Here is a 27519-nt window from a genome sequence, read left to right as displayed (position 1 = left end):
TTAAGTAATAATCTGTGTCTTTCTTCTCACCTGCTGGAAATGGCCTCTCTGCAGGGTCACCCCCAAACATCTTGCATTCCTCCTTCTCTTTTTCTGACCTCATTGTTTTCCTGCCTTTAGGACTCTGCACACTTTACCACTACTAATCAGTGCTAAAGTGCATATGTTCTCTCCCTTAAAACATGGTAACATTGGTTCATACCTAATTGGCATATTTGATCTGTTTGTATGTCCCTGCTAAAGTGCACCACATGTGCCCAGGCCCTCTAGATTGAATGCTACTAGTGCGCCTGCAATACTGGTTGGGCCACTCACATAAGTAGGCCCATAACCATGTCTCAGAAAGGGGTAAATAGATCATATTTAGTATGGCCAGAATGGTAATCCAAAATCGTGCTTATTGGTGAGGTTGGATTTTATATTACTATTTTAGAAATGCCACTTTTACAAAAGTGAGCATTCATGTGCACTTAAAATCCATCTGTGCCTTATAGCCTGTCTCCAATCCACGTCTGGGCTGGGCTGATTGACAGCTCCCTTGTGTGTTTCAATCAGACAATCACAAACACAGGATACTCAGTCACACCTGCACTCATCTGCATACGGAATGAGTCTTCCTGGGCTGGAAGGGTGGAGGGGCCAAACACTTACATTTCAAAGGCTAGTGGCCTGCCCTCACACAATGGACTGCCAAACCCCCTTCTGGGACCCTGGCAGACAGACCTGTACTGAAAGGGGACCTTGTGCACTTCAAAACCACTCTTTGAAGTCTCCCCCACTTCAAAGGCACTTTTGGGTACATACACTGGGCCCCTGACCTCATTAAATAAGACACTTTCAGGGACAGACACTCTGAACCAGAGTCTGGCTACCCAAAGGATTCACATGGACTGCTTTGCTGTGAAGAACTGCTGCCATGCTGTTGCCCTGCTGCCTTGCTGGCCTCTGACTCTGCTGAGAAGTTCTCTCCAAGGGTTTGAATTGAGCTTGCCTCCTTTTCCTGAAGTTTCAGGGCCAAAAAGACTTCTATCCTTCAAGGAAATTCCTTGTGTGACAACAATCGAGGCACAGCCTGCCGGAATTGATGCACAGCCTGCTCTGCGGTGAAAGAATCACCACATCGCCGAACCGGAACGACGCAGCCTGGCTCCCCAAGTGGAGATCGATGCAGCATCTGCATTGCGACCAGAACTTCGACGCACAGCCATACCGGATCGACGCATCACCGGAACAACGCAGCCCGACTTCCTGCATGAGGATTCCAAGCAGCACCTGCCATGCGACCGAAACTCTGATGCATCGCCACACCGGATTGACGTAGCAACTGTGACTTCGTCCTACATGCCCAGGATTTCCATGCATCGTCCCTGGGCATCAAAAGACCCTGCATCGCAGGGAGGATCCAAGACTGCATGCCGGAAATCTATGCAAAGCCCTTGCAGCGTGGGAAGAATCGACCCATTGACAGTGCGCGTCAGGAAATCCAAAGCACGCCTTCCTTTTTCCCCTCATCTCCTCCTCTGCGGTCTTCGTGCGTTTAATTTTGACGCATACCAAGTACTTTGTGCACACAAGAGACAAATGTTGACTCTTAAAGACTTAAAACTCTTCTTATCATTGCAAAAGTTATATTTCAGCTGGTGCTTATCAAATCTTGATCATTTTGATCTTAATTTACTCAGATAACTATCTTATATTTTTCTAAACCTGCGTGGTGTATTTTTGTGGTGTTTTCACTGTGTTATTGCATGATTTACTGCACAAATACTTTACACATTGCCTTCTAAGTTAAGCCTGACTGCTCAGTGCCAAGCTACCAGAGGGTGGGCACAGGATAATTTGGATTATGTGTGACGTACCCTGACTAGGATTGTGGTCCCAACTTGGACAAGGGTGTATACCTCTGCCAACTAAGGTCCCCATTTCTAACATCACCTATCAGTTACTTACAGGTAGTCTTCATTACACTGCGTCATAATTAAGGCTCCCGGTTTTATGGTATTTATTTTGTTTACATTTCTGTCTGTATTCATCTGTGTTTATTATAATTTATCCATATTTATTTTGTGTTCTGTGGATAAATGAAGGTGTAAAATGGTATATTTCCAAATTTATTTAACTAATAAATGTGAGCTTATACTTTGACGCCTGTTGTGTTTTAGCAAATTAAGCAGCCAAATTTAACATAACAATCCACCCGCAGGTAAGTATTAGCAATAACTACAGATGCATGTTGACATATGTTGCAATGCAAGGAAATCTCATCTTGTTTTTTACTCTCCATGCCATCTATCTGCCCTGTGTTTGGCTTGGAACAGATGAAAACAGTATGGAAAGTCACTCAAAAGAAACAGATTTTTCTGTATTTTTCCATTTTCAATAATAAATACAGACATAAAATGACTTTGTTTTCTGTCTCTGTTTATCTGTAAAAAATCAGTAAAACCGGAAAACAGGGAGCCTCAGTCATAAACCTTCTCATCTTAGTCCTAATGTTTTGAGTGTGACCCACCCTCCGAAAAAGGCACTGCACTGCTTACTTAGAGTGAAGCTATTAAACTGTTATATCCTTTACCTGAAGGGTATAAGAGGGTCACTTTTGCTGGCAACTTCCGGTATCATTCATCAAGGAAGCAAGAAAACAAAGAAATCAGTACAGATCTGTGCTACTAAAAGAAATCGGGTTGCAAATTAAAATCTGCCTGATTTAGATCAATTAAGCGGTTATCATGCAAACCTTGTGAATGGACAATTTGTGATGAGACCTACTAGTACACAGGTTGCTTCGCTTATTGCATTCTCATTCACAAACCAGTGTGCAAATTGCAAATCCCTGGGCTGCGAATGGAAATAGTACATTACACCTATGTTTTTAATGGCAAACTAAAGTGTTGGGACTCCCCAGGCCATTGTGGAATGACAGCTACCAATTAAATCTGTTTACGCCCAGTGCATGAGGCGGTAAAATCTATCGTAGTCTGTTCTGATTCCACTGCAGAGTGCCATTTGAGACATTTCCATTATTAAGGCAGGTCGTACATACCTCCTCAAAGTAGAGGTGAACTGTTTGGTATAATTGTGGCTAAGCCTAAAGGCAGTAGATGGATTGTATTGGTAAACATAATGTAAAAACTTAGATGGAAAGCATCAGTGTGCTGTACATAGGAAAAGATGTGGATGGAGCCATGGAAAGGGAGGGATACAAGTTTGTGAATCATAGTACCTTCCAAATAGATTCTTACCACACTCCTAATATCCTAGCACTTCAACACAGCCTCACTCCAAGCTGGTATCTCGTGGACAAAAGAGGGGGGAAAATGCCTCAATCTGAGTGGATGTCTCTCATAACGTTTAACATAAAAGCAGAACCAGCTCCTTACATGAGGGAAAATAAGGATTTTTCAGGAAGAAATTCCAATAGTGAAGTTTATTCAACAGCAGGCAACTCTGCATCTTTTCTTGGGAGAGAATAGATTTCAGCTGCCCTGGAACTGTCTTGATCAGCATCATATTCTACTGTAAATCATGCTAGGAATGTCACAGCAAATATCCATCCTTTAAACTAAAAACCTAGAAACGCCCTAAGACAATAAAGAAAACACTTCTTCATGCTTACAAATGAATGGAGTAATTACATCCTCAAAACAAGTTCCGGAAGGATCCAGGTAAGTAATAGGGATTATCACATGGTAAGAAGAGGTTCGGTGGAAGAAGAATGCATCCAGTGTTATCCCTTACATAAATAGGAAGGAAAGAATAGAATAGGTAAGTAAAAAGGTGTGAGGCTTAAAGGATAACAACGCAAGAGGCTGTTGCCCTTGTATTAATTTTTTCAAGCATCCTGTTGCACAGTCCATCCCTGGAAATCCTATCAGCGTTTCCATCATCCTTTGTTCGATAGAACCAGTAACGTGAAAAACCCTGTTTAAAATCAAAATGTCTTCGATTCATGGGAAAGTAAGCGCAGCAAACACAAAGCACTTCCGGTTGGAGCTAGAGCCCTATGATTACACAAGCAAAAGTTGACACAAAAGAGCACTGGCTTCTTTTTGGTACTAGCGCACGTCCATGCGGAAGTAAAGTCGTACTCTGCACTGCTCATCTGCCTTTGGATTCTTCTGCTCACACGATTAGTTTGGGCCAAATATTTGGAATCTGTCCATTGTTTTTTGTATTTTTTTTCCTGTGACAAATGTGCTAGCGCCCAGACGTCATGTGGGCATACAGGAACTAGACAAAAATCGACAACACAAAACATAACATACAATCCGGTTTTAGGTCTGCATTAGGAATCAAAGAGTATGTTTAGCTATCAGGAGCTAAACTGTATTCGTGGTAGGTGCACCCCTATCAGCAATATACAAAATGCCGCACCTTTTCCCTGCTTGGATTTTGCCAAGTAAAAACTGTCGGAATTTTGAGCAAGTAAAACACTGGGTGTTCTGAATTTTGAAAGTGGAGTAAAATATATTTTATTACTTTGTCTCATACTCTGAGGTACAGATCTCGAGTAACGCTGTGATACCACCAAGTAATTACACCTCTCCATAATATTAATATTTACTTAAGCCTGTGGTACCCTAGCTACCCCCAATGGACTGTATAATAATTTCGGTCTGTTAGATGATTCCTGGAAAAAGTCTTTGATGCACTAAGTCTCTGAATCTTTTTCTCTCTTGGAATTTCATTTTCATATTTATTTGGTTGTTTCTGCTGTGACTTCATCGCTCAGTAAAAAATGTATTTTCAACAACGTTCTTGATCTACTTTTCAGGTGGTTGCTGGGTCTATATATGAGGTGAATTTCGAAATCAAGCCGACGAACTGCTCAAAGGAGGCAAATGCTAATCTGCATGAGGACTGCGAGATTGATAAAACTTCGGTAAGTAATCGTCAAAAACAGGAATCGTGGTAAATGTGTTTTTTCACATTCACATGGCTGATAACTATCCATGAAAATGGAATGACTCCATCACTATACAGGAGCGGCTCGCAGGGATTTGCTGGGGCGGGGCGGCGTGGGGATAGTGCGGGGGGGCAAACTAAAAATTTGCAAAACATTTTTTTTTTTTAAATCACTCTCTTGCTCCATCTCTGCGCCCCTCCTCTCCCGTCGCTGCAGGCAGACACAGACGCCCAGCCTGCCCTGCGGCCAATCCTGACGTTGCTCTGAGCAGCCTCAGGATTGTCTGGGAGCGCCCAGCCAGGGCGCTCCCAGGCAGACTGGGTGCCTGTGCATGCTCTTACCAGCCTGGCAACACAGAGAGCCTACTGCGCATGTATGTTTGGCCGTCCCGAGACCTGCCCAGAACCATAGGAATGCGCACTGTCTGCTTTGCAGAGGGTGCAGGTGCGCTATAATATTGGCCTTGGCTCCCTTAAGGGAGGTGAAACCAATATCCTGTGGTTGTAATCAGGCCAATAGTCTTCAAACTAACACAATGTATCTTTTCTTTCTTTAACCCACACTCAGCCCTTCAATCTGAATTCCTTACAAAAGTAGTGTAGATGGTGGAGTTGAGACTTTATGCAGTGTGGAACGTCATTAATATTTCAGTGTAGAAGTAAAACCTTACCAGGTTGCTGTAAAATGTGATCTTCCCAAGTAAGCTAAGTATTAAGTTTGTTTCATAACGTCTAATCTTTTATTATCCAGTTGCCAAGCACACTGGTTTTTACCCAAAAATCTTTATTTTCACATTTTTGGGGTTTACGGCTGACCAATCATTGTGGGTTTTCTAACTTTCAGTAAACACCTTTATAATCGTATACCAGAGCCATGCTGCCAGCATATGAACTTTCTGAAAAGGTTGTCTTACAACCTTAGGCACCAAGCTGACATGTTGTAAGAAAATATCTTGGTAGTCAAAAAGATAAGCAGTGAGAAATATTCAGCAAGGCACGACCTTGCTTTGGAAAACACTGTACTCTGAAAATTGCCTTACTTCGCCCTGTGGTTTGCTGTGTTTGTGTACCTTAATGCAGTCCAACTAGTAATGTCCAAAGACAGTATACCTTTTGCACCTCTTTTCAACCTAGCAATGCAAAAACCGAAGCCCGTCAGCAGCCCTGCAAGGCATCTCTGCAATCTTGCCTTTTATATCCTCTCCCTGCACAGCAACATCACCCTCTAATGCCACATTATTAACACCCAGCACTGAGCTGTCACCTGGCACTGCATTACTACACACCAGCACTGCCAAACCACCTCCCAGCACTACACACCACCTCCAGCACCATCCCTCGGTGCTGTGACACCATGTTTCAGGAAACACCAGCATCCTAACTCCACCTCTCATCATGGCACAGTTATCCAACAAAGTGGTTCCACCCAGTGTTGTGACATCAACTTGCAGCACTGCAATATAATATATGCAACACTGCAGCCCCAATGGCGAGTAATATGAGACACCTCTTAGCCCGGCAACACCACCCACGCCTGTGCAACACCAACCTCTTAGTTTGAGAACACCCATCATTGCACCACCTTCCACAAGACGTGCAACACCCTCCACATAATACCCAGGCACTGTGATACCCCTAGCATTGCACAGCTCAGTGACACCACCCCACAGTACAGTGACATTTCTCACAACAATAACAACTACCCAGCTTTGAGACACCCTAACAGAATTACAACACAACTTCTTAGAACTGCAATATACCACCACAGAAATTTAATAACAGCCAGCCCTTCCGTACCCCTGTGATACCACCGCCTCACCTTAGCACTGCAATAGCTACCCCGCCCCCAAGTACAGCAACATTAACATAATACAATACTGTAAAAGATACTTAACGTGCATTTCCAAAGGAAGTACTTGACGTTATACATAAACGCACACCTGCAGCCACAGCAGCTACTAGGACAAAAATGCATTGGCAAAACCAATAGATTGTGCTGCTGAGCTCTAGTGGCTTTGTAAATGGCTGCTTGCAGTCTAGCCATGTCTTTGTAGGAACAGCAAATAAGACAAGTAACTGTGACCAATAACTTTGCCATCACTGACTAATCTGGCATTAAAATCACCAGGAAGTATTAGGATGCCTTTTGGACATAGGACACACCTATTAGCTAACACAACTGTTGCGTAATTTGATTGTACTGTATCAAAGTAAATGCACTAATACATTTCTTTTTTGCAGACGCCTAAAAATTGCAAAGCAACAATACACGTGGTAAAATGGCTGAATAAAGTGGAGACTCGTGAGGTCAATTGCTCCTTGCCTAACTTTAAGGTAACCGGTCAACCTTAACTTTCAATATTTTCCTGAAATATCAATGTTCGAGGGACCTCCGGGGAGAAAACTAAATTCTTGATCAACCAACCCATGTGGCTTGAGGCGCAGCCGATGCCTGCACTCGGAGGGGTGTCCAACTGCACTGCTGCTTTAAGTTTGGAGTTTTAGGACAATGCAACATTTTGTCATTATTTCACAATTGCAAAACATATATTCAATATGTTACCCTAAAACATTTCCAGTCCTTAAAATAGCACATAAATAAAACTATCTTGCACATCTGGGTCTTGAACTTTCCAACTCACTTGCCTCCCTACTCCTTGTAGTGCCACAAGGACAGCAGTCAGCAAATACCAGTAGCAAGAGGAGCCTTGCAGGACCATTCTCATCCTGCTGTGAAGAGTGGACCTTAGAAAGACTTCCATAATAAGATTGTGTTTCATCACACAACCACTTACAACATCCCAAACCAAGCAGAGTAAATTTCGTGGCACTGTTATAGTTACCGAGTGTAATACATTTTGTCATGGTGAAAAGCCAATGTTCTTCCACAACAATGGCCAAACTGTAAGCGATCACTGCCTCGTTAGGCCACTGACCCCATCAGATTTCCATGCATGCCACCAGGATTATAGAAGGCTCCCGTTGCCTTGTATAGTTTTGTGGTCTATACTTAAGGACTCTCTCATACGGGCAGAGGATCAGTACATAAGTTGAGGACACAATAAACAGGGTTAACATAAATGATGGGATGTTCAAACCTATTAATTCTAATTTAAATTTTAATTCAAAGTTTTTTTTTTTTAAATAATGTACTTAGAAGTGGGAAGTAAAGTAGCTGTAATTGGAAACAAACATTTAAGCAAACCTTGAAAAAAGTGAACAGATTTCAACGTCCCTAGCACTGGAAAACTAAATCTCATAGACAAGGGCAAGATTTTAATTGCAATTTTGAGAATTTTGCATTACGACTATTATGGGAAATGCCTAAAATTATGCCACTAATTTACAACTAACGGCTTTTGCTCATGGAACTTTTGTTTCAATGCATCCTTGCATCAAAAATTGACTTCAAACGGTATTTCGCTTTCAAATATAGCATGGAATGACAGATTCGCATTTTTGATTACTATGTATATCTTGCATCATTTTGCTGTAATTTTGTTTTTTGACGTGAAAGCAAGTCACGCAAATTTCACACACCTCATAACGCCCTTAGTTCTTTAGGCTATTTTGAACAGCTAGGAATCAAAGAGCAGTGACATTGCCTCAATATCAGGACATTTCTTTGAGGAAACAGATAATGAGCAGCCACCAAATTCTTGTCAAATGTAAAAATAACATTTTTGAGCAGGCATTAGTTGGTTTAATAGTCACTGAAGCCTTATGCTGGTGATGTCTGATGGGCTACTGATAGAGTAGCAAGTGACACTCTGTGGCCTTCCAAAGATTTAACGGAGATGAAGAAGATGCTTCAGGATCGACTTCTAACAAAGCAAATAATTTGTAAATGTATTCTTTTAGTAGGGAAAAGAAAGGTTGCTATTATTATGTCTAGGCAGAAAATACATTCCTCCATATTTCTCCTGTTTATCAGCAGCTCACTCTGCTGAAAAGAACTAAGGCAGTGGTTCCCAACCTTTTGACTTTAGTGGACCCCCACTTTATCAGTTCTGGAACCTGGGGACCCCCACTGAATCATTATTGGAATCAGTGGACCCCCCAAATGAGTCATTGCTGAAAGCTGAAGAACAAATCTGATAATATTATTACATTTTCACGGACCCCCTGGGGAGGCTTTGCAGACCGCTAGGGGTCCCTGGACCACAGGCTGGGAACCACTGAACTAAGGAATTTGTTATGGACTTATTCAACGATCCAAGTATCAATGTTTGACCTCCACCACAGGTATTCTCCTTGATCACTGCCAAGTTAGATTTCAGAAATCCTGGCTAGGGCCCCTCAAAAACCACTTGGCAGATAAGCTTGTCACCTTCCATAACAAATTTGACCAAATCAGACTAACAGTTCATGAACTCAATTGGCTTACATTAAGACATACCTAGAGTTTATTATGCTTAAATCCCATTAAGCAGAGAGAGGGATGCGGAGGTTGAGCATAAAGATGAGACACCTGGACCTCAAAAATATTATAACAAAGACAGGTTTTTGAGGTAAAAAAATAATAGACTTCAATTCCACAAAAGTTGAAGTTAAATAAAAGATTGCTTTATTTGATTTTATTTCTCTCAGGTAGTTTTCCTAGTTCAGGCCAACACGTGTTTCACGACGCAGGTCACAGATCAGTTGGATGGGCTGAAGATAACAGTGAAGACAGCAGAGTTAGAAATCTCCATAACACATAGATTACCTGTGGTATGCAGCTGAAGAGGGCATGTGGAGGGAGAGCTTGCCAAGCACCACGGGGAGAAAACTTCATTAAAGTTCAGGGAAGAGTCCGCCACAGGGTGCCATAGGCTTAGCAGTAGCACACCTCTACTTAAGTGTCACCAGGACTAGGCTTTTAGAGCTGAAACTCTCACCATTCACCCTATTGGCTGCTTCAGCATGGACTACCTATGAAGGTTCATTTTAAATTGCTCTTCGGCTGCATAAAACACTCTAGTGTGCATGAGAAGAAGATAGGGGAATGTAGGGGACAGAACAACAATGCCAGTCTCATTTCAAATAACACTGAGTCAGCCTTGCCCAAATGCAGAATTGGGAAGCAGAGGCAAAAGGTTAGGGTAGACCACACTCAGGATGCCAGGTCTAACACGTGTCCCCCCCAGCTGAAAGTGAGGAGAACTACCCAAACTCATGTGAGTTCTCTTCACTAAAGCAGAAGAATCTGGACAGACCATTAGCACTGGAGTGTTCTATTCCAGGGCAGTGTTCCACCGTAAAGTCTGTCCCCTGTAGGAAAGTGGACTACTTCAGCAGTATTGGATTCTCACCCCTCATCTGCATTAACCATCTGAGGGGCCTGAGGTCGGTCTGAACCCGGAAGTGAGTCCCAAACAAGTAGGGTCTTAGCTTCTTCTGTGCCCAGACCACAGCAAAAGCTTCACGCTCAATTGCACTCCACCTACGTTCACTGGGAAGTAACCACCTACTGATGAAGCCCACAGGTTGATCTGGGCCCTCTTCATTTAGCTGTGACAACACTGCACCTATACCATGCTCTGAAGCATCAGTCTGCACAACAAATTCTTGAGAGAAGTCAGGTGCCCTCAGCACAGATGCTGTGCATATGGCTGCCTTTAGGGTATCAAAAGCTGCCTGGCAAGACCCAGGCCAGATCACTTTTTTTGGTTGCTTCTTGGAGGTTAACTCTGTTATGGGAGCAACAATGGTGCCATCCCCCTTAACAAATCTCCTCCAGTAGCCTGTAAGACCTAAAAAGGCTCTCACCTCAGTCTGGGTCTTGGGGGGCTCTCAAGCCAGAATGGTATCAATCTTTGGCTGTAGGGGTGACACCTGGCCACTCCCCACTATCCTAACTGATCAATGAGCTCATCAGCTCGGGAGATGGGATGTGTGTCAGTCTTATTGACCACATTGAGACCCCGGTAGTCCACACAGATCCTGAGTTCTGGAGTGGCACCAGGAACAGCAGCTTTTGGGACCAAGACCATAGGACTGGCCTAGGGGCTACTGGAAAACTCAATAACTCCAAGAGCTAACATTTTGGATACCTCATCCTTAATGTTGGCCCTCACCTTGTCAGTCACTCTGTAAACCTTATGTTTCACAGGAGGACTGTCCCCAGTGTCCACATCATGTGAACAAAAATGAGTGACCCCTGGGATCAAGGAGAACAATGAGGCAAACTGTCCCAACACCTGGCAACAGTCCCTCTGTTGTTCTGGAGTCAGAGAGGGAGAGAAGTTCACACCCTCCACGGACCCATCTTTTTCCTTAGCAGATAGGAGGTGAGGAAGAGGCTCACTCTCTTCCTCCACCCCATCATCTGTTGCTAGGAGCATTGTCACCTCTGTCCTCTCAAAATGAGGCTTAAGACAGTTCACATGTAGGACCCTCAAAGGGGTCCTAGGAGACCACAAGTTCACCAGATAGGTGACATTACTTTTGCACTCCACCACTTCTAAAGGTCCAGCCCATCCTGGAGAGCGCGAGGCTCCACACTTTCTGGCCAGGCTGAAACTCAACCAGAGTGGCATTCTGGTCATACCAGCTCTTCATATCTTCCTGGCTTGCTTTCAGGTTCTCTTGAGCGAGCTTCCTGAAGTGGGAAGTCTGGTTCCTAAGAGCCAGCATGTAACTGAATACATCCTGGGGGGGGCTTACTGGAGGCTTTCTCCAAGCCTTCCCTAACCAGACTCAAACGTCCCCTGACAGGGTGGCCATACAGCAACTAAAAAGGGATAAATCCAAGACCCTTTTGTGGCACCTCCCTGTAGGCGAACAGAAGGCATGGCAAGAGGATGTCCCACTTACACCTAAATGGCTCTGACAGGCCCATAATTGGTTATATGTCGAAACAACGAGTACTTCAACCACCCATGCCTGAACAACGAGGTCGGAACAACAACCTTGTTGTTATCACTAATGCCTTTACCACGAATGCCTTAACAACGATTTTTTGTTGTAAAGGCATTCCTGGTAAAGGCATTAGTGATCAGCATGCATGGTTCCACCATGCGTCCCCCTGACCCCCACCCCTAAAAATTACCGTGACCCCCCCACCCCACCAACCACCCCAACCCTCCACCCCCAAAATTACCACAACCCCTAAAACCTAAAGCACCCCAACCCCCAACCCACTCCTAAAACCTAAACCCTGATCCCCCTCTTCCCCCTAAACCCTAATCACCCAGAGCCCCCCACCCCACCCCCAAAAAAACAGCTCCAGTCCCAGCCCAACTTACCTCCTCCTTGATTGCGTCAACTCCCTTCTTCTGTGCCTTAACCACGCATGTACGTGTTCATACATGCGTGGTTAAGGCCCTAAAACAAGGAAGTTGTTGTTTTGTTTTCGTTTTCCACGACTTTGTGGTTCACGACTCGTTGTTCAGGATTTTTCCCCCATAATCATGCCATTCAAGGTGCAGTTGAATCTCTAAACCAGACCATTTCCTTGGGGATGGTAAGGTGTGGTAAACTGGTAGGTTACCCCACACTCCTTCCATAGAGACTTCATATGTGTAGATATGAAGTTGGTACCCCTATCGGAGACTACACTTCCTTTGAGAACCCCATGCAGGTAAAAACCCCTATCAGTGCATGTCCCACCACAGGGGAGGTTATTGACCTCAAAAGAATGGCTTTTGGGATCTGGGGGGCATGGTCCACCAGACCTGTTGCCCATGGCTGTCTTGGGATTCAGAGGCCCCACAATGTCACTACCAACCCTTTCAAATGGGGGTGCTGACCACAGTTAAAGGTTGGAGGGGAGTCTTACATCCCCCCCACCCTTGCCACTTGCCTGACAAGTTTGGAAAGACCTACAGTGTGCATCTGAGTGCCTGTGAATTTGGAGCCAGTTGAAGTGGGTGACAAGCCGTTCAAAGGTCTTGACCGGCCCCAAATGTCCAGATAAAGGCACATCATGAGCCAGCCCCACTAGGAAGGCTCTGAAGCACTGGGATACCACCAGCACAGGGGCTGACCCAGGCTCAGCAACCTTAGGCTACTATGTAGGAGGCCATCCTCCCAATAAATCAGATGTGAACCAGACTCCCTTGCCAGACGCCTAGTCTTCAGCCTGCTGCTGCAGACCCTCCAGAGTAGGGCATGTGTTCTGTGCCTCACAGAATGCTTCCCTGGTGGGTCCTTCTTCCTACTGCCACTGTGTCAGTTCAGGGGCCACCCCCAGTTCAGCCACCAGTTCCCCTGCAGGCTCCAGGTTTCCCCCTCAGGTTCAGCCTCCTCCCGGACCGAGGGAACTTCTGGAGCGAGTTTCCCGTTTGCCTTGCCTTTCCTCCTTCTGGCAGACACCTGAGCCACTCTTTCAGGCTCCAGAGTGTTCTGATCGCCCTGACCGGCTGCCATTAACTGGTTGGTCACAGGCACCCACCCAAGCAGACCCAACATCTCCAAGTGAGACCTGTATTCCACCTCCTTCCAAGGGGAATCCTCCAGGTCATTGCCGAGCAGACAATCTACAGTCATGGTTGGACTCACAGCTACTCTCCAGGCACCTGAGACCCCACCCCCCATTCAAAGGGAACCAGCGCCACTCTGCACAGGTGCTCTGTGTTGTTTACCACAACTACTTGGTGAAGTACATGGGGATCTATCTGCTTTTCAGACACTAGGTGACTTCTCACAGTGGTCACACTGGCTCCTGTGCCTCTCAGAGGCTCCACCCTCTGTCCTTGGGTGGTCACCCATTGCCTGTACTTTTTAGTGTTCTCAGGCACCAGGGTACTCGACCAGCTCACTGTCCCTAGTAGGACAAGAGTCATCTCAGCTGGCTCCCACACATCTGGAACCAACTCCTCCCCAAGCGCTACACTTGCCAAACCCTGTGACTGAGCACCAGTGGGTGCCGGTGTCCACTTGGGACAAAAGGGGTCACCCCTCACATGACCCACCTGGTCACATGCATTACACTTGCGAGGACCCCCTCTGCAGGTTTCCCTTTAGAAAACCATGGCTTCTTCTCAATTGGGGGCTGGGAATGCTTACCCTGGGAACTAGGTTGGGGCCATTTAGAGAACTCCCCTTACTCCCCCCCATTCTTTTGAGAGGGACCCTGCACACCCATGGCGTGCTCTCCCCCATACCTCTTTTGGACACCAGTGCACTCCCAATGGTCCACTTCCTGCACAAGCTTCCCGGGGTCAGTCAGCTTGCTGTCAATCAGGTGCTGGTGCAGCACTAGAAAACAAAGACTATACTGCTCCAGGGTGAGACCATACCTTGTGAGTAGGGAGTCCTTCATGATAGTGTAGGTGAGTCCCTGAGGATCTCCTAAGAATGTCAAGATGTCTCTCCCTTCTACCTAGAAGTGCTTCCACAGTCCCACCCCCCCCCCCCCATGTGCTTCAGGGACCATATTCATGTGGAGAGCAGGCTGATACCCCTTAAACCACAAGTAGATATCATCCTCCCTCTTATAACCCGTCACTAGGTGTAGGAAAGTACCATCGTGCCTGGCATGTTACCCCCATATTTCACTGTATGTATGTTGTTTTAGTCCATGTGTCACTGAGACCCTGCCAGGCAGGGCCCCAGTGCTCATAAGTATGTGCCCTGTATGTGTTCCCTGTGTGATGCCTAACTGTCTCACTGAGGCTCTGCTAACCAGAACCTCAGTGGTTATGCTCTCTCTTTACTTCCAAATTTGTCACTAACAGGCTAGTGACTAAATTTACCAATTCACATTGGCATACTGGTACACCCATATAATTCCCTAGTATATGGTACTGAGGTACCCAGGGTATTGGGGTTCCAGGAGATCCCTATGTGCTGCAGCATTTCTTTTGCCACCCATAGGGAGCTCTGACAATTCTTACACAGGCCTGCCACTGCAGCCTGAGTGAAATAATGCCCACATTATTTCACAGCCATTTTACACTGCATATAAGTAACTTATAAGTCACCTATATGTCTAACCTTCACCTGGTGAAGGTTGGGTGCCAAGTTACTTAGTGTGTGGGCACCCTGGCACTAGCCAAGGTGCCCCCACATTGTTCAGGGCAATTTCCCCGGACTTTGTGAGTGCGGGGACACCATTACACGTGTGCCCTACACATAGGGCACCACCTATGTGTAGCGTCACAATGGTAACTCCGAACATGGCCATGTAACATGTCTAAGATCATGGAATTGTCACCATAATACCATTCTGGTATTGGGGAGACAATTCCATGATCCTCCGGGTCTCTAGCACAGAACCCGGGTACCGCCAAACTGCCTTTCTGGGGTTTCACTGCAGCTGCTGCCAACCCCTCAGACAGGTTTCTGCCCCCCTGCGGCCCAGGCAGCCCTGGCCCAGGAAGGAAGAACAAAGGACTTCCTCAGAGAGAGGGTGTTACACACTCTCCCTTTGGAAAAGATGAGAAAGGCTGGGGAGGAGTAGCCTCCCCCAGCCTCTGGAAATGCTTTGATGGGGACAGATGCTGCTGATCTCTGCATAAGCCAGTCTACACCGGTTCAGGGATCCCCCAGCCTTGCTCTGGTGCGAAACTGGACAAAGGAAAGGGGCGTGACCACTCCCCTGACCTGCACCTCCCAGGGGAGGTGCCCAGAGCTCCTCCAGTGTGCCCCAGACCTCTGCCATCTTGGATTCAGAGGTGTTGCTGGCACACTGGACTGCTGTGAGTGGCCAGTGCCAGCAGGTGACGTCAGATAGGCTCTTAACTCTTTTAGCAGCCAATCCTCCTTCCTAGGTAGCCAAACCTCCTTTTCTGGCTATTTAGGGTCTCTGCTTTGGGGATCTCACCAGATAACGAATGCAAGAGCTCATCAGAGTTCCTCTGCATCTCCCACTTCATCTTCTGCCAAAGGATCGACCGCTGACTGCTCAGGACACCTGCAAAACCACAACAAAGTAGCAAGACGACTACTAGCAACCTTGTACCGCTTCATCCTGCCGGCTTTCTGGACTGTTTCCAGGTGTTGCATGCTCTGGGGGTGGCCTGCCTCCTCTCTGCACCAGGAGCTCTGAAGAAATCTCCCGTGGGTCGACGGAATCTTCCCCATGCAACCGCAGGCACCAAAAGACTGCATCACCGGTCCTCTGGGTCCCCTCTCAGCATGACAAGCGTGGTCCCTGGAACTCAGCAACTCTGTCCAAGTGACTCCCACAGTCCAGTGACTCTTCAGTCCAAGTCTGGTGGAGGTAAGTCCTTGCCTCCCCACGCTAGACTGCATTGCTGGGTACCGCATGATTTGCAGCTGCTCCGGCTCCTGTGCACTCTTCCAGGATTTCCTTTGTGCACAGCCAAGCCTGGGTCCCCGACACTCCATCCTGCAGTGCACAACCTTCTGAGTTGCCCTCCGGCGTCGTGGGACTCCCTTTTGTGACTTCGGGTGATCTCCGGTTCACTCCTCTTCCAAGTACCTGTCCGGGTACCTCTGCGGGTGCTGCCTGCTTCTGTGAGGGCTCCCTGACTTGCTGGGTGCCCCCTCTGCCTCCTCATCCAAGTGGCGACATCCTGCTCCCTCCTGGGCCACAGCAGCACCCAAAAACCCTAACCGCGACCCTTGCAGCTAGCAAGGCTTGTTTGCGGTCTTTCTGCGTGGGAACACCTCTGCAAGCTTCTTCACAACGTGGGACATCCATCCTCCAAAGGGGAAGTTCCTAGTCCTCTTCTTTCTTGCAGAACTCCAAGCTTCTTCCAACAGATGGCAGCTTCCTTGCACCCTCAGCTGGCATTTCCTGGGCTCCTGCCCACTCTCGACACTGTCGCGACTATTGGACTTGGTCCCCTTCTCTTACAGGTACTCAGGTCCGGAAATCCACTGTTGTTGTATTGCTGGTGTTTGTTCTTCCTGCAGAATCCCCCTATCACAACTTCTGTGCTCTCTGGGGGTAGCAGGTGCACTTTACACCTACTTTTCAGGGTCTTGGGGTGGGCTATTTTTCTAACCCTCATTGTTTTCTTACAGTCCCAGCGACCCTCTACAAGCTCACATAGGTTTTGGGTCCATTCGTGGTTTGCATTCCACTTTTGGAGTATATGGTTTGTGTTGCCCCTATACCTATGTGCTCCTATTGCAATCTACTGTAACTTTACATTGCTTGCATTACTTCTTCTTGCTACTACCTGCATAATTTTGGTTTGTGTACATATATCTTGTGTATATAACTTATCCTCATACTGAGGGTACTCACTGATACTTTTGGCACATTGTCATAAAAATAAAGTACCTTTAATTTTAGTACTTCTGTATATTGTGTTTTCTTATGATATTGTGCATATGACACCAGTGGTATAGTAGGAGCTTTACATGTCTCCTAGTTCAGCCTTAGCTGCTTTGCCATAGCTACCTTCTATCAGCCTAAGCTGCTAGAAACACCTCTTCTACACTAATAAGGGATAACTGGACCTGGCACAGAGTGTAAGTACCCTTGGTACCCACTATAAGCCAGGCCAGCCTCCTACACTAGGTCTTTGGGAATGTGCACCCTCCTCTCAGGCTGCACTGTGGGACTGCTGCCACCATCCCTTCTAGACTGGCTCCTCTGATATAGTTCCCTCAAACTAAGCTCATGAGCCAAGAGCATCTTTTTCTTCTCAATGGCCATCTTCCTCTCTTCCATCTCCCTCTCCATCTTAAGCTTCTCTAGTTCAAACAGGTGCACCCTCTCTGCCTGTCTGTCCTGCAACTCTTCAGGAGTCAGACCCTTAGAGGACACACTGCTACCTGCCCTGGAGACCCTCCACCAAGGCAGAACATGTACCTCTACTACACCCTCATGGCTGACTTGCAACTCCTCGCCCTTAATCATCTCCTCTGTGTGCCCCCCAACCTCCTTGGCTGTCACCCAGGCCCTCAGTGCCTTTTTCAGCTCCTCCTTCTTGGCGGAGCTCCTAATGGGATGGGCAAGATCCTTACTGAACTGTTTCAGTTGAGCAACTTTATAACTCTCCAGCTTTTCAAACTCAAAAACAGCTCCAGCTGGTGCATCTCCAGATTGAGACATGATGGCAAGTCAAACAGTGCAAAGTTTCAAGGCAGAACAAAGAGTTCCCAATGAAAAGTTCAAAAAACAAACTTTGGAAGCAGATGAAGTCCAAAAAGAGAAAGGGCAAAATCACAAAAACAAGTAGTATGTGGTTAGGTAATGGTCTGCACTGAAAATAGTATTTTACACTTAATCAATGTACATCAAGTACCAATACAAGTCCATTCCTTACCACTGATCACCAATGTTACAAATGGGGACTTTGGTTGGCAGTCAGGTTGCCCTGTGTCCAAGCAAGGACCCTCACTCTATTCAGGGAAAAGGAGAAACACTAGCAACACAAAAGGATGATGGACGGAGTGCTGAACAATGCAAACACTCGCCCCCAGTCACAGATCTGGGTTTAATCCATCTTTCTTTTGCTCACTATGCCACCCGTTTGGACCCAGCCATATGCAAATCAGTCTTGACCCTCATCCTTTTGTGTTGCTAAAAAAAGGTGAAGCACACCTGGTTAACCCCCGCTCACCCGCTTGGTAGCTTGGCACAAGAAGAAAGGCTTAACGCAGGGACAATGTGTAAAGTATTTGCACCAGCACACTCAGTAATACAGTGAAAACACTACAAAATGACTCTGCAGCGGTGTCAGTCCGCAGTCGTCCAAAGTCCATTTACTCGGTGTTTCATGTTTTTGCCATCAGCTTTTCCCTTATTGGGCCCATGGATCAGGCACCACTTGGCAGTGCAGGAATCTCAGTAGAGAGTCCAGGTGTTGGTAAGGAAAGTCTTTGATGGCCCTGAAACTTCAGAACAGGGGGCAAGCTCAGTCCAAGCACTTGAAGATTCTTCTCAAGCAGGAATATACCACAAAGTCCAGTCTTTGTCCCCTTTCACAGGCAGAAACAGCAACTGCAAAAAAGCCCAACAAAGCACAGGCAGGGGCAGCACTTCTCCTCAGCTCTTCAGCTCCTTGGCAGATGTTTCTCTTAGTTCCAGAAGCAAATCTTGAAGAAATCTAAAGCCTGGGGTTTTGGGTCCACTACTTATACCCCTTTCTGCCTTTGAAGTTGCCCAACTTCAAAGAAAAGTCTTTGTTGTTTACAGGATCCTGCCTTGCCCATGCCAGGCCCCAGATACACACCAGGGTGTTAAACACTGCATTGTGTGAGGACAGGCACAGCCCAGTCAGGTGTAAGTGACCACTCCTCCCTGAACTCTAGCCCAGATGGCTCATCAGGATATGCAGGCTACACCCCAGCTCCCTTTGTGTCACTGTATAGAGGAGATTCACAAAGCCCAACTGTCAGTCTAACCCAGACAGGAAATCCACAAACAGGCAGAGTCACAGAAAGGTTTAAGTAAGAAAATGGCTACTTTCTAAAAGTGGCCTTTTCAAACTAAAACTCCAAATTTACATCTGCTCTCAAAGGGAAACTGTACTTTAAGGATATTCAAAGGCAGCCCCCATGTTAACCTATGAGAGAGATAGGCCTTGCAACAGTGAAAACCGGATTTGGTAGTATTTCACTGTTAGGACATGTAAAACACATCAGTACATGTCTCAACTTTAACATACACTGCACCCTGCCCATGGGGCTGCCTAGGGCCTACCTTAGGGGTGAAAGGGAAGGTTTAGGCCTGGCAAAAGGGCACACTTGCTGAGTCGAATTGGAAGTTTAAAACTGCACACGCAGACACTGCAGTGGCAGGTCTGAGCCATGTTTACAGGGCTACTCAGATGGGTGGCACAATCAGTGCTGCAGGCCTACTAGTAGCGTTTGATTTACATGCCCTCAGCACCTCTATTGCACTTTACTAGGGACTTATTACTAAATCAAATATGCAAATCATGAAAAAGCCAATTACACCTACAATTTCACATAGGGAGCACTTGCACTTTAGCACTGGTCAGCAGTGGTAAAGTGCCCAGAGTAACAAAAAGAGAAAAAACAGAGTCCAGCACAAAGCAGCAACCTGGGAAGCAGAAGCAAAAAGTTAGGGGAGACCACACCAAGGATGCCAGGTCTAACAGTCACGGGCCCCCTGAGGAGGCTTTGTGGACCCCTAGGCGTCCCCGGACCACAGTTTGGGAACCACTGAACTAAGGAATATGTTATGGACTTATTCAATGATCCAAGTATCAATGTTTGTCCTCCACCACAGGTGTACTCCTTGATCACTGCCACGTTAGATTTCAGAAATCATGGTTAGGGCCCCTCAAAAACCACTTGGCAGATAAGCTTGTTACCTTCCATAACAAATTTGACCAAATCACACCAACAGTGCGTGAACTCTATTGGCTCACGTTAAGACATACCTAGAGTTTATTGTGCCAACAACTAAATCCCCACTAAGGAGAGAGCGGAATACATGGGGGTTGAGCATAAAGCTGAGACACCTGGACCTCAAAAACACTATAGATTCGAACCCTGAACTCCCGCATTAGAAGTCAAACACATAGACAAGTTCTTGAGGTAAAAAAATAATAGGCTTCAGTTCCACAAAAGTTGAAGTCAAATTAAAGATTGCTTCATTTGATTTTATTTCTCTCAGGTAGTTTTCCTAATTCAGGCCCACACGTGTTTCACAGCACAAGTTGCTTTATCAGGGCCACGAAAATGTACACATGAACTTATTTATAATTAAATTGAAGCCATTTTAAGGAAATTAATAATCACAATTGTAATCTATGTGTGTTTCTTCATAAACATTTCTTGTAGAAAATTATTTAGAGGAAAATCAAAGCCATGAAATCAAAAGATGAATACAAATAGTATAAATTCAAGGCATGGTAACCGCCCACGTACCATAGTATGGATGTATAGATTTCAAGACATGCCCATCCTGACATAACATTTTTCCCAGATGGCTGAACCTTAGTTTCAGATTCCCACTCCCTATTCTGGAGGGAGACCATGTCTTTCCATTTTTTGGCAGTTGCCTAATCCGATACCAAGGCTAAAGTAATTTCTGACTGCAGCTGCATATGGGTCCCCTGTGCCTTGCTACAGTTCTAGCATAGACTGTAAATCTTCCAGAAGGAGTCTTGGGATAATGTCCTTCTTGATGCTTGAAAACACTAGCTGGAACATGGAACATGTATCAGTTAGCTGTATCCAGAACTAGACTACTCATAGAAGATTTGGAATTCCTCCAAGCTTTTGGTTCAGAAAGTAAAGTAATTCGAAGGGGTGGAGACTGGAAAACCAGAAAGCAGCCTCCAAAGACAGACTCCGAATTCATAGGAGGACAGTCTCAATGGAGATCACACTGAACCTCCAAACTCCTACCACATTATGGTCCCTGTCAGTCATAGTTTTGCTCAAACACCCAATCATCCATCAGACAAGATGAAAGGTTGCACGATTTCTGTTTATACAGAGCTCTGTTACTATGGGGCTACTTGCAATAGGAAAGCAAATGATAAAAGCCATCCAAAGTGGAAAAATCAAAGCTATAATGACTTCCCTAAAGGCCAGCTGAGAGGAGATGGCTTTAGTAGTGTCACATACTTCTAGAGGCAGAGCAAGGCAACCATAAACGCCTTGATCCTTATTGTCCTCTTTTCAAAAGGGGAGATAAAATATCAGTTACGACAGGGAACATGGCAGCCAGCTAGGTGCGCTGGCCGCGGGTCTCTGCCCTTCGCTCGCTCGCTTGGTCTCCTACCTTTCCGGGATGGATGAGGAGTTCTCCCGGCCTCCGACCACATAGATTTGTGTTCCTGAGATCCCGCGTCAGATGGGTGTCCCAAGGCAGAGGGATCCCTCCAGGCGGGCTGAAGCTGTGCCGTGCTCTCTTTCGTCGTTCCCCTCGTGCTGGCTTCAGGCAGCTTGGCTGGTCCGCCGGAACAGAAGGGCGGCGGCCAGGCTGTGCTTCCAGGGCGGCCAGGTCAGAGTCAGCACAGGATCATTCCTGGCTCCGCCATGGCTGGAACAGAAGTTGGGAGGGGAGCTGCCTGCTGAGTCTTTCTCGACCAGTGGTAGTCAGGATTATTTTCAGATTTTTTTGTTGTACATACCAGACCATCCAGGTTGAACATCTTTGCATGACCCCTCCGGTGTCCATAGGGGGTTGGGGCCAGGACACAGAACCATGGGCACAAATTATATTTATCCAAGCCTCGTTTGGACCACTTGGGCCCTCGATTAGCCTCAATTTACCTATTGTCGGGCACAGGGGCAAGAAATAAGTGAACTGTTAACGGTAAGCCCCCCAATTTATCATTATCACCACCATTATTTTTTGACGGAGGGGCGCCTTTCCAAAATAATCAAACTCAGCTGAAAAAAATACTAAGCAAACAGAGGACATAGCAAGACTTACTACCAGGAGAGTGAAAATCACCCCCTCGTTTCGGTCCTTTTTTAAGGTACAAGACTACATCAGCCCCCTTACCCAACAGAACATGTCTACCTCCATAGTAAACATGAAAGCCATTTCCGCAGGAGGCGGAGGTTGTAGGAAGTAGCACAGCCCACATGGATACTTTACTACAGTCATTACGACAAGAGATGAGAGACATGTTTGCTGTATCAGAGTTCAACCAGGCTAAAATTAAGGGGATTTGTAATAGTCTTGACGCAAAAATTACCAACCTGACGGAGAGATTAGGGGTCAAGGAGTCCACTATTGGAGTGTTACAGGCAGAGGTGGAGGTTAACAGATATGAAGTTCAAGCTTTGAAACGAAGCAATAAAGATCTGAGAGATAAATTTTAATCCCTAGAGAATATCTGCAGGTGGAACAACCTTAGATTCTTGAATATTCCAGAGGGAGTGGAAGAAGTCAAAATTAAAGGTCTTATTATAACTTTAATTAAAGAACATATCCCCACAGTAGCCTCCATCGACCTGGACCTGGAAATACAGAGAGTTCACCGGCATCCCTTTAAGAGAAATCATAATAGGGATAAACCCAGAATGGTGCTGGTTAATTTTGCCTCATACCGAGTAAAGGAGCAGATCCTTATGAAAGCTCTCAAACTTCGGGGCTTCAAGCACGAGGGTTGGACTTTCTCAATAAAATCCGACATGTCCAGGGCAACGCAAGATCTATGATGGAAGTTGGGGAAGTGTATGCAGGAGCTTTAGTCCTTGGTTCCCTGCTACCCTGAGAGTAATGTGGAGAAATAAAATGCATATTATGAGGGATCCCCAAGAAGTCATGGCACTAACTGAACAGATAAAAGGGGAGAGCTAGCGGGCCCTGGAGTGGCAGGGCTCTAGGGTAGGATGAACCACCTATTATGGTTAAAAGGAGGGTTCCCCAGGGAGGGTTGGGGCGGCAGGTAGCAAAATTATTTGGTTAAGTTTTCACTGGGTGGGGAGCAGATGGAAGAAAAAAAAAGATGAGTCCTTATACTTTAACATAATTCTCGGGTTGGACAGGTGACAGACACCTGAACTGGAGTAGGATGATGGGGTCCAGGGTCACTTTTAAACTTAAAATTCTTACTTGGAATGTAAATGGAGACAGAGTAAGCAGCAGGAGAAGGAGATTTTTTGAATGTTTAAAATATCAGACAGTCAGATTATTCTCCTGCAAGAGACACATCTAAGACACGAAGAGTGGATGAACATTCTTGAGGCGCAAAGATGGATTACTCAGTTTGCTTGTACTAATCAATCCTGCAATGTGAAAGGGATGGCAATTATTGTAAAGGACAAGGTTCAAGGTCTCTTGACTGACGTAAGTGCTGACCCTAGGGGGAGGTGGTTGTTGGCAAACATTAAGCTAGAAGGGGTCGAGTATACCCTGGTCTCTTATTATGGACCTAATGTGGATGACCCAGGCCCACTTTTGGATCTTTATGAGCAGATGTCAGCAAGAGCTAAGAATCTGATAATAGTTGGAAGGGGACTTTAATGTTTTGCTCAACCCCACCCTGGATAGGTCCACCCCCAGACCAACTGCCAACACAAACAGGATGAGAAATTGTTTACACAACATAATGAAGAATTTTGGCTTGATTGACCCTTAGCGAACTAGAATGGGACGGATTAAGGAGTTCATCTTTTGGAAAAAAATATATGCTTACGCTTCTAGAATTGACTTCTTCCTGATAGACATAAGGCTTCGAAATAATCTAGTGGGAGCCTCTCACCAGCCAAGTTATCTTTCGGGTCATTCAGCCGTACCGATACACATTATTCTCACTGGCCCTTGTGCACATCCCAGATGGTCACTTGATAGATCTCTCCTGGGTGAGGAAGAGATTATACAAAAGTTGAAGAGATTCTAAGGACTTTTTTTAGAAGAATCTAGGTTCAGCATCGATAACCATAGTTTGGGAAGCATGTAAAACCTTTATTCATGGGAAATTAAAGCCACAGTAGAGACCCTGGAGGGTAAACTCCACAAATTAAAGACCCAGATAGACACCTCTAAGGATGCAACAACACGAGTTGACTTACAGAACCGAATAGAGGAAGTTAATTGAGGTTCTCTTGGAATCAATATTAAGGAGTAAATGGGAAGTTGGTAAATTAGCGCATTTTGAGTTTGGCGAAGGTTGTGGGAGGTTACTAGCTTGGAAAATCAGGTGTGATAATACCAGGAATACTATCAAAGGAATAATAATTGAATAATGATTGACGAGTCGGGTAGAATGTCTTCAGAAGATCAAGATAATGTAGGAGCTTTTGTCAAATTTTTCTCAGAATTATACAGGGACGACACTGTGGCTTCGATGGAGGAGATTGAAAATTGGCTAAGTGCAGATACTCTCCCCAGGCTAGAACTAGATAAGAATCAGATTCTTAATCAACGGTTCCAAACCGGAGAGGTAGATAAGGTTATTGCTGGGTTGAAAAATGGGAAGGCTCCGGGCCAAGACGGAATACCAGCCGAAGCATACAAACTCCTGAAAGAAGAACTGGTAGCTGTTCTAACTCAGTTGATGAAATGGATATTCATAGAGTCTACCCCGGTCTCGACTTCATGGAACAAAGCTATTATAACTCTAATATTAAATCCGCAAAAGGATGCTAGGAGATGTGAGCCATCTAGGCCCTCATTACAACCCTGGCGGTCAAAGACCGCCAGGGCTGTTTTGGAGTTTGTACCGCCAACAGGCTGGCGGTATAAACTAGGGGATTACGACTGCCGTGGAAGCGCCGCGGTCGCACCACCGGGACTGGCGGTTTCCCGCCACATTGGTCCCGGCGGTTGTAATCCCCCAGAGCAGCGCTGCTTGCAGCGCTGCCCAGAGGATTACGAGTCACCCTCCCGCCAGCCTTTTCATGGGGGTAGGAACCGCCATGAAAAGGCTGGTGGAAAGGGGAGTCGCGGGCCCCTGGGGGCCCATGGAGCTTTTCACTGTCTGCATAGCAGACAGTGAAAAGCGCGACGGGTGAAACTGCACCCGTCGCACCGCCGCGACACCGCCGGCTCCATTTGGATCCAGTTTCCGTGTTGCGGCCGACATCCCCGCCGGCCCAGTGGGGATGTCCCTATGGCCTCCGTGGGAGCGGCCGTACGGCGGATACAACGCCGCCCGCCAATGTTGTAATGAGGGCCTTAGACCCATTTCATTGCTCAATAACGACTATAACATTTTTGCACAAGTGCTTTGCAGGAGTTTGGACAATGCGATTGGTGACCTGGTACACACAATCAGAAAGGCTTTATGAGAAATCAGAACCTAGGGGATCTGATTTATGATTTAGTTTCTGCAATCAATATTGCCGCTACTACTAACATTCCTCTTGCCACATTAACAATCGATGCCTCAAAGGCATTTGACATGGTGAGCTGGCTCTTCTTGCAGGCAGTAATGAAATGCAGTAATTTAGGATATAACTTCCTTAAGGCAATCACAGCTATCTACAAAGCACCCACAGCTAGGATTCTTGTTAATTGTAACATATCCCCCACATGTTAAAATTGAATGAGGAACAAGACAGGGATGTCCTCGTTCTCCTCTTCTTTTTAATCTATAAATTGAACCACTGGCTAGGAGGATTAGACTTGACCAGAGAATAATACCCTTTCAGTACCAAAGCCGGGTTCTGAAGGAAGCATTATATGCATATGACCTCCTGGTTTATACGCAGAATCCTCAATGTTCCATTCCAGCACTTTTTGAAACTATAACGTGTTTTGGAGAAATCTCGGGCTAATCAGTCAATGCTGATAAATCTGAGTTAATGACCTGAAATGGTCCACAGGATAGTATATTAGAGAAAGATAAAATTTGTTATCTGGGGTAAAAGTGGTCAAAGATTTTGCAGAGATGTCCCAGTTTAACTTTTGAAATCTTTTTAGGGAAACTAAGAGGCTTCTCCACCAATGGTCACATTCACAACTCTCTATTTTAGGTAGAACAAATTTAATAAAAATTGTGATTTTACCGAAATTCACCTTCATAGTTAACATTCTCCCCTTATTTTATAAAGCTGACTGGCTGCGGAAATTGGAGGGGGAAGTAGTCAGTTTAATTTGGTTACATAAAAATTCAAGATTAGCCTGGAAGAAATTGAGGACGATGAAGTAAGACGGAGGAATTGCACTTCCAGATTTCCAGCTTTATTAGTGGGCATTTCAACTGCAAATATTAGACCACTATTCTTTAAAGAATACGTATCCTTTGGTTGCGGGCACTAAAAGAGAGCCTTCTGGAGGAGGGTGCACATTTGCTCTATAAATTTGGCCATCCTAGGTATTACAAAAAAGTAAGATTAAAAGTTCTTAACACGGCTTGTAGGATATGGTTTGCAGTGAGAAGGAGATTAGGAATCCCGTACTATAGTGAGCTGGCTCCAATTTGGGATTCGCCCGGTACACCGAAATGGTTACAAGATGCACTAGCTACTCCATTGATAGAGGTAGGAATTGAACAATGGGGACAAATACTTATAAGGGGCTCTGCGATTCCATGGGAGTCCCTATCTGATGCAACAAATGCTAGGCTATCCAGGTTCAAATATATACAAATTAAAAGCTGGGTACAAGGAGAACCAGAGGCAGGGCTTGTCATGGGTTTGGAAAGTGAAATTATAGGCACTCAGAGATTAAAGAAAGAAGTCTCAAGATGGTACTGGGCATTAATACAAGCCGAAGATGTTTCTCTTCCTTTACCCATAGAGGTGTGGAAATCTGACCTCCCAGCACTTGATCTTCCCCATCTTTGGCAGGCATCTATGAATATACTTTGGTCTGTGGTGAAATCCGCCCCCTTAAGGAGGAATCACCTGTTTACGATGTATAGGGCCTATTGGACTCCCGGAAGGCTAGCTAGAATAGGACTTCAAAGGAACAGCAACTGCCCAAAGTGCGATCTAGAGGGTGTGGATGATATACACTTTTGTTGGTGGTGTCCGGAAAGTCCAACTTTCTGGGGAAAAGTGGGCAAGATGATTTTATCCATCATAAATAGATGAGTAGAGGTAAGCCTACCAAATGATTGTACTTGGATTATATGAGGGATTTGGGAGGAGCATACATGATAAATTGTAGAAACCTTAGGCACACCTTTTTTTAAATTGGTGTTGAAAGCACGGCGCAAAATATGTATTAACTGGATTTCTAGATTTCCTCCCACTCATACTGATTGCCTATTGTCCGTGAAGAGAATCTCTGACTTAGATTGTAGTAATGGCTCAGTTAAATGTCAAAGGATGTGGGAACCTTTTTTAGCTTTCTACAGAGCTAATTTCTCCCATTCTCCGACC

At 45.7% G+C, this 27519-nt stretch overlaps 1 protein-coding gene across 1 annotated transcript in view; it reads left to right on the top strand.

Annotated features, from left to right (window-relative positions):
• LOC138265420 (T-kininogen 1-like) overlaps positions 1-27519 on the top strand; it is a 96634-nt gene that overhangs the window by 67401 nt on the left and 1714 nt on the right. The window contains exons 8-9 of the mRNA XM_069213117.1: positions 4775-4882; positions 7147-7239. Of these exons, the coding sequence (XP_069069218.1) occupies positions 4775-4882; positions 7147-7239 (201 nt within the window). The remainder of the gene's footprint in view (positions 1-4774; positions 4883-7146; positions 7240-27519) is intronic.

The sequence above is a fragment of the Pleurodeles waltl genome, chromosome 11 (genome assembly GCF_031143425.1).
Source record: "Pleurodeles waltl isolate 20211129_DDA chromosome 11, aPleWal1.hap1.20221129, whole genome shotgun sequence".
In the NCBI taxonomy this organism is placed as follows: domain Eukaryota; kingdom Metazoa; phylum Chordata; class Amphibia; order Caudata; family Salamandridae; genus Pleurodeles; species Pleurodeles waltl.
The sequence above is the reverse complement of the archived record's forward strand: the minus strand, read 5'-3'. Positions and strand labels throughout refer to the sequence as shown.